At 33.5% G+C, this 8,014-nt stretch overlaps 2 protein-coding genes across 9 annotated transcripts in view; one reads left to right on the top strand and one right to left on the bottom strand.

The window, feature by feature from the left end:
• The first annotated feature begins 45 nt into the window (after positions 1 to 45).
• On the top strand, positions 46 to 6,709 carry LOC128182768 (monocarboxylate transporter 14-like). Its single transcript, XM_052851518.1, has 6 exons — positions 46 to 107; positions 375 to 462; positions 713 to 928; positions 1,795 to 1,938; positions 2,409 to 3,581; positions 5,315 to 6,709. Exons 3-6 carry the CDS (start codon positions 718 to 720, stop codon positions 5,500 to 5,502), a joined length of 1,716 nt encoding a protein of 571 aa, XP_052707478.1. The 5' UTR covers positions 46 to 107; positions 375 to 462; positions 713 to 717; the 3' UTR covers positions 5,503 to 6,709.
• Positions 6,710 to 7,658: 949 nt separating this feature from the next.
• The window catches only part of LOC128182737 (AT-rich interactive domain-containing protein 1A-like), a 28,672-nt gene continuing 28,316 nt past the window's right edge, over positions 7,659 to 8,014 (bottom strand). For all 8 annotated transcript variants that reach the window (XM_052851477.1, XM_052851472.1, XM_052851473.1 and 5 more), the window contains one exon: positions 7,659 to 8,014. This exon is cut by the window's right edge and continues 2,281 nt beyond it. The gene's annotated coding sequence lies outside the window, so the exon portion shown is untranslated.

Genomic DNA, 8,014 nt, shown 5'->3' with positions numbered 1-8,014 from the left:
CGTGAGACAATTGTTGGAAACTTTTGAACAGAGCTGTAGCGGTCAATGACATTTGACCTTTAGCCACTAGATGTGCTGCACGCTCTAATCAGGGCTTATTTAATAAGGTAAGAATCTTATAATGCATTAATAACAATTATAAAGGCTTTCATTATCACGATTAAATTCAACTACTTTTTAATCCATGGATGGGGATGCATGCTTAACGTTACATACTGAAGGCAATTTGGTAACTAGCCTACCGTGCATTAATTTATGTGTATAATGTTGATTAATAAAATAAAACCTTCGCTTATTATCTGCTAGACCCAATGCATTGTTTGAATGGGTTATCATAATTGGTTTATTTTTGCACGCTTTTTTATGGACTACAGGCTACATTTTGCATATCATAATGTGGTTAAGAATGGTAGACTGATGTCAGTGTGAGGGAGATAACTCCAACTCAGCAACTCATACAGGGTATGTCGAAAAATAAGGCTCAGTATTTTAAATCATTCATGGAATCAATCTTTAAGAATGCTTTTATACTTGATTTTATTATTAACTAATAAAAAGAAATTTCTAAGAAAAAAAAGAGTTAAAAATGCATCATTGGAAACCCATGGCCAATTATACTTTGTTCCTCCCTATATCAACAGATGGTTTCTAATCCAACAGATGCTAAAAATATGAACAATATATTTAAATATTTTTATTGTTCTATTGTCAGTCACCATGGGTCTGTATTCATGGCTGGAGAAGAAGGAGGGTGGATTCTGGGGGGTGGTGGTGGTCTTTGCAGCCTTTATGATACAAATCCCGTCCTTTGGAACCGCCCAGAGTTTTGGCATATACAACATGTATCTTCTGAAATACTTCAAAGATGCCAGTCCAGCAGCAGTGGCTCTGATTGGGTCAATCAATGTAGGCGTGTTCTTAGGCTCAGGTAATTACCCTTTCTCTCTCTCTCTCTCTCTCTCTCTCTCTCTCTCTCTCTCTCTCTCAATACATGTATCTGTATCTCTCCATTGGAACATCTGACTTCCTATTCCTTTCCATATCCTTCCTCTTCCTTTCCCTAGTGTTCTCTCTCTCTCTCTCTCTCTCTCTCTCTCTCTCTCTTTCTCTCTCTTTCTCTCTCTCTCTCTGTCTCTCTCTCTCTCTCTCTCAAAATATCTTTTTCTTTTCTTTCCCTAGTGTGCTCTCTCTCTCTCTCTCTCTCTCTCTCTTGTCCTTTTTTTTTGTCAGTGCAATACAAGGAGACACTTTTATGAGGACAGAAATGTTTGAATTACATTATAGAAAACCTGTGTTATCTCTAGTGGAGTATCTGCCACAATTGGGTGGTTTAATGTAATTATTGATTTGGTAAAATATAGAGTACCTAAAAATGCTTAAAATGCATGTTGTACATGATTACCCATATACTATCCTTTAAACATATATTTCAGGGGAAAAAAATTGGTTCAGTAAAGAGGTTCAAAAATCTGTATCTCCATGCCTTGAGTACTTAAATAAACCAATTTTTTCTGATATCAGAAATCACAAATCTGAAAAATTGAAAGCATATATGTGTTTAAATTGTGTATTACTATGCCTTTAAGATCCATGATAGCATCAATCATTGCTTTGAGCCTGTCTGCTCTCTATAACTTCCAGCTTTCAACACTTTCACACATTCACACTTGAATCCAACATTTATGGGAAAGTCTAGGTTAACAAATTAGTACACCCTGTTACTAAATGACATATTAACAAAAGTAATTTTCTTCCATTTATTTGATTTCATGCTTCTTTTGTTTTATTTTTCAGGTCCCATTGCCACTTTTCTGATGAACCACATGAGTCACCGCAAAGTGGCGCTCCTTGGAGCGGTGCTTAGCTCTGCTGGTTTGATAGCTATGCCTTTCGCTCCAAACCTCGTTTATATGTATGGATTTTATGGCGTTTTGTCAGGTAATAAAAAGAAAGAAGCTCATTTTATCAAGTATCAGTTTATATGTGTTTGTACCTTATTCTCACTATGTCAACAGTTAATAACTGACAAAATGCACTTTATATTTTTTTTATGTTACACAAAGCAAAAGTTCATAAGAAATGCAGCTGTCTCAAATTAAGTCAATGTTAATTTTTTTTTTACATGAAGGGGATTCCATGTTTTTAAGTGCATATTTTTATCACATTGAGAATTTCACATGATAATTGTTTTGAAAATACATGTACATGTAAAAAACCGCATGAAATTTATTTGAAAATCATTTCATGTGCAATTGAATTGAAAATAGAATGTAAGACACAATTAACTCATTATCTAGTGAACTTTTTTTCCTAAAGATCTGCATTAAACAAATATAAGTTAATATCTAGTCTAGTTAAAGAACATAATATATTTCAATATCAATCTTACAAATTTTATAAAATTTCAGGGCTTGGATTTTGCTTGGTGTATGTTCCCTCTCATGTTCTCTCTGGATTATATTATGACAAACAGAGAAGTCTAGCCACAGGACTGGCCACAAGTGGATCCGGAGTTGGAGCTATTATCTTCCCATTGTTAGTGAATTTCTTGGTGGACAATTTCGGCTGGAGAGGGTCATTTTATATTATTTGTGGACTCTGTATGCAGAATATTATATTTGCCGGTTTGCTGCGGCCAGTTCCGAAAAAGTTACTGAAGAGATATCAAGAGGAGGCAGAAAAAGAAAAGGATGGTGTCCATGATGATGTGGAAGATGGTGCAGAAAAATCACAAAGTCAAAAGAGAAGTTCTGCATCTGCCATCCAGCTTCTTCCAGCATCATCCACTACAGAGAAAATGAACAATGGAGAGGAACCCTCCAAAAAATCAGTACCTCCTTTATCTGAACAAGATATCTCTTTAGACCTGACCACTCAAGAAAGTCCTACACCGAATTCAAATTCCGAAAACTTGGAGCAGACTGCAACAGAGAGAGAGACAGAAGCCAAAGCCAAACCAAAAGATGAGGAGGCTACTTCACCTCCAGGTAGTCCAAATAAATTAGTGAAGCAGGAGAGTTCCGATAATGAAGAAGCTGCGTTTTGCAAGAGCAATAACACCTCCAGGGATAGCCTTAATGAAGTGGAGAAGTTGGCGCTAACAAAAAAGAGCACTTGCTCCATTCTTTGTGACTATGCCTTCATCATATTCTTTGCCAACAACATTTTCTGGAACATGGGAGTAGTGATCATTTTACTGTTTGGACCCCAGTATATGCTGTTCGTGGGGCTAGATGAACAAGCCTCTGCCTTGATATTCAGCATTGGAGGCATCGGAGCATTTATTGGCAGCATACTTGGTGGCTTACTGGGAAATGTGAAGAACTTGCGGCTGGATCTGGCTTACATAGTCATAACAGTGTTAACGGGAATTACATGCCTTATAATTCCTTTTCCAATGTTTCATTCCTTTGCTGGACTCGTCTCTCTGTACGTTGTGTTTGCTGTGATGTCCAACATGATTGCTGGGTTGTTGATCGTTGCTGTGGCAGCCATTGTTGGGGCTGATGCAATAGGAACTGGGATGGGCTACATTATGCTGGCCAACGGCATTGGGAGCATAGTTGCTCCTCCCCTTATTGGTAAGCATATCATCAAATTTCTTTTTAAAAAATGCTCCAGTTAATATGAAAAGGACACTGACCCTATCTCATTGAAATTATATCTTGTGTATGACTGGTACAAAATTTGCATTGAAAAACAAGCATTAATTGTACATTTAATATAAACATGTTTTCTCTTGTTTGTATAATGAAAACCAGAAATGGTTGACATTCATATTGAAATCCTTCCTGAACTGATATTCATGTACATGCAGTATTAAAAACTTCGTTATCTCGAACTAGATGGGACTTTATAAAAACTTAGATATCCGAGTATTTGAGTTATTGAGAGTAAAATACTTAAAAAGTAAGTAGTTGGAATTACAAATCACTTCGACATATCCATTTTATTCGAGTTATCAGTATTCAAGATATTGAAGTTCAACTGTATGTCTATGTGATTTATCAGTTTTGCAACATTTCTAGCTTGTGATTAACATAGATCTTAGATCTACAGTTGTATTATCAAAATTTTCAATGCAAGTATACTTCTTTGTAATTGTGAAAAAGAATATTAACGAGGCCGGGTCTAATTTGTTCTGCCCTAGATTTTTGAATGAAATTTTTCACATGAATTTCTACTGATATAATTATTATTTTAAGATAAAAAACTAAGACATTTACCACACCGTTTGTTTAAGGGGTCATCTCAAAGTTTGTTAATTTTTAACATAGGACCCTATGGGATTTCGCTTGAAATGTATCAATTTTGCACATTTTTTATATCTTTTTTAAACTTCTGCCCTAGGGATTTGTTTTTCTGTTCTACATATTAAAGTTATTGCTAAAAGGCATCAAATGGTCAAATAAAAAAAACCTTTTACCTCCTGGTTTGTTCCAGGGGTCTTATTAAAGTTGTTTTTTGTATGCACAATTCCCCAGATTTGTCAACTAATGGCTATTTTTTATTTGATAAAGGCGGAAATAGTGATCTTTATAGTATTATTAAAACATCCAGACATATTTAAGTAATAAATAAATATTTAACATCATTTATTAAGGGTCATTATATAAAATTCATGGTTACTATCTTGAAATATATGAATTAAGCTATATTTAGGCGGGTTAAGAAAACGTGACAGAGGGCCAGGCTTGCTGAACCCTCTTCACGTTTTCGACCCGAGCCCAAATATAGCTTTTACTTCGAGACATTTATGTTTATTCCACAATATGATATCAATTTTACGCATCAAACGAGCTATTTTCAACAAATTTCGCTGAATATCTGCAGTTGAAACTATCACGCCATGGCGTCAATCAAGCAAAAAGATGACGTCACAATACAAATGAAACGCTGCGCGAAAGCGTGCGTACTCGTTCTGTACTCGGCCTCGTTAAGCAGTAATCAGCATGAAATGGTAAAGATCGTTAAATTTTAAATTCCCATATATCATAGGTCGTGTATTATTTAATATTTCATTGATTATTATAAAATAGATAAAATTGTGTAATTCAATGACAGAATTTAATTTTTATGTATCAAAATTGTTGATGTAACATAATGATACAAAGTCTCAGTCAGTTCCCAGAATAAACAACGTGTCACAGATGTTGCATTTGCTTTGAAGCATTATGTCTACATCCAAATTTTTTTTTTCTATCCAAGAATAAATCAAACGTGATGCCTTGATTTCGTTGTGATTTTAGAATGATGAGGAGAAATAAGTCAAACCTTTGTTTATGGTTCAAAATATCTCTCATTTTTGTTATAGGATGGGTGTATGAACTAACTGGCAGCGCAGATGTGGCGTTCTACATTGGGGGGTCTTTCATCATATTAGCTGGATTATTGATCATCCTAATTCCAGTAATAGACCACTTCTACAATGAGGAAGCGAAACCCACTGGAAAGAAACCTGAGAAAATTCAGAAAGAGTGTCTTAATGTCTACTGCATGTAATTAAAAAAAATATCACTAATTATCTTTCATATGTATATGTATATTTTATACATTGTTTACAATTTACTTTTAAAAATAATTTTGTCATAAATACTGGCATTTATTATATATTTGGTCAACCTTAAAAATTCAGAAAGAGTGTTTTAATGCCTTTCACTGTTATTTACATGGTGTCAAAAAAATGAAACTGTTGAGCTTTACAGTCTTTAACATTTACATCTTGTATTTATAAATGATTTAATTACTTTTCAAATCTTTTTATGAACACTGGCATTTATTAGTACATAGATACAGGTCTGGTTTTTTATTTATATATCTTATATGTTTTTAAATTTAATTCAATCATTGTTATACTTGTACATATGCATGCCAAGATAATTTTGAAATTTAATACATGTAATTAAATTGCCACTTTTTTATTTTATTCTAAAAGTTTTATTAAGTATTACAAAAGTTCCACAAAACCGGTGAATTTTGTATCGTTTATGGGACTTTCATATTTTAATTTATGCAAGGTATAATTGCTTTGCTTTTGAACTGATTTATACTATGTTATACATTCACTCATTACAATTCAATCTAGTGTCTTGGAGTCTTGCCATCCAGGAACTTTTTATTTGAATGAATTGTTGTCCGAAAATATAAAAAATTCAGGTGCACAGTTAAATCAAAAAAATTTGTTATAATAATAATTTAAATTATAGATTTGTATCAACGCTCCTTTACAATACGGTCCATTAAGTGTAGTGCTGTGTAGAGGAGCCGTTTTAAAAGTCTTATTTTAGATTAGATTTGTTAGTAATTTTTATGGATAGTTATTTTGTCAAAAATTTGTTCAGAGTTTTTGGTGGATTGCTTCTATGTATCAGACTGTGTTGGAGATGTTTATTTGTCTGGGCAAGTTCCCACGTAAACTAAGCAACAAGGAATATTTGATTTCACAGTTGTGTATTTTTCACTACCTATTGAAACTCCTTCACTCAACTTGAAGCAATAAAAATTGTTATCAATCTATTTTATATATATAGTCATATTATATTGTACATGTTAACTTTGCTATTTAGAATCAATGTTGTATGTGTGATATATGCACTTCTATTTACTGGTATATGCTTATGTTTTATAAAGTAAAATATATCTTATTTATAAATACAATACATTTGAAAACTCAGGGATTTTTGATGGAAAAAAAAATAAACTCACACCAAACAGACTTAACAGAATTTGTCATATTTCATGCATCATGATGCAAGTACAGCTGTAATGTACTTAATGGGATCAAAATTAAGGTCTAATGCACTATAGTTCTTTTGGTGATTTACAAGGATATAAAGTTATCCCAATCGCAACTTCTTCGGCCTTTCCGGCAGGCCCAGAAAAACACCTCAAATGTATTTCATTGGCATCCATGACAATTTACCCCCCTTTTTAAAAAAATATGATATTAATACATTTTACGATCTGTTGAGATGTGAGCTAGACTTCATTAAAGTCAATGAAATACCCCAAAACAAACCACAGAAGTGACACAAGTGGCTGTCTTGCAGATACTTATTCAAATGGGAAGCAACTCCATTTTGTATCAACATCCTATAATGTTGGTACATTCAAGGTACATTTTTCCAAGCCTGCCAGGGAAAGCCCAAGAAGTTGCAATTGAAAGTTATTCATGAACAACTATTAAAGCCCTTATTTAACTAAGGACTTCAGAAGTAGATTTAGGCATGCATTCACAAAACTAAAATGGTTTCCGGACCTGACCATTATGCATCATGGTATCTGCTGGCCTTTTTCAGTACATCAGAATTTCACCTTCAATAATATTTTTGCCCTCTCCTAATAAAATTGTCCTATATCATTTTTTTTTTAATGATCTACTAGGTGTCTAAGCCTACATCATTTTTCCTCTTTTCGATGGCCTTTCTTTCCTTTGTTGCATATCTTTATTCAAAAGTTTAAGCCAAAGCCAGGAGGGGCCAAGAACAATTTTTAAGCTTAAGCCTAGTCCATATGTTCAACTTTCTTCATACTTACTTTTCATGTTAGCTAAACAATTTGTTTAGAAAAAATGGCCTGCCTGCCACACTTGCTTCCTCTGGTCCCAAGTCAACCTCTATTAACTCTGAACGATTTACTTACAAAAACAAACATCAATGTATACTTAAAATATTTACATTTATTTGGATCTTTTGACGTACAGTATAAAGCTTCTGCACAAAATGATACAGATGATTACAAACTACAAACAAATGACATAGTTGTGGTATTTACATTGCAACTCATTTAAACCAGCTTAAATAAAGTGCCTTTTTTCTGAAATGCGTTTAAATCATTACAGAGATAAATAATGAATTCATAAACATAAGTCATTTGTCTTGAATCATGTTTGGATTTAAACACGATTTTTTGCAAACTACAACAAACTCATACACTTTTCACAACATGTGGAATTAACTGTTTCTAACACCCACAATTCCAGTTGCACTTAAAAATGAACAATACAAAAATAAAA

Source organism: Crassostrea angulata, chromosome 5 (genome assembly GCF_025612915.1).
Source record: "Crassostrea angulata isolate pt1a10 chromosome 5, ASM2561291v2, whole genome shotgun sequence".
NCBI lineage: Eukaryota > Metazoa > Mollusca > Bivalvia > Ostreida > Ostreidae > Magallana > Magallana angulata.
The sequence above is the reverse complement of the archived record's forward strand: the minus strand, read 5'-3'. Positions and strand labels throughout refer to the sequence as shown.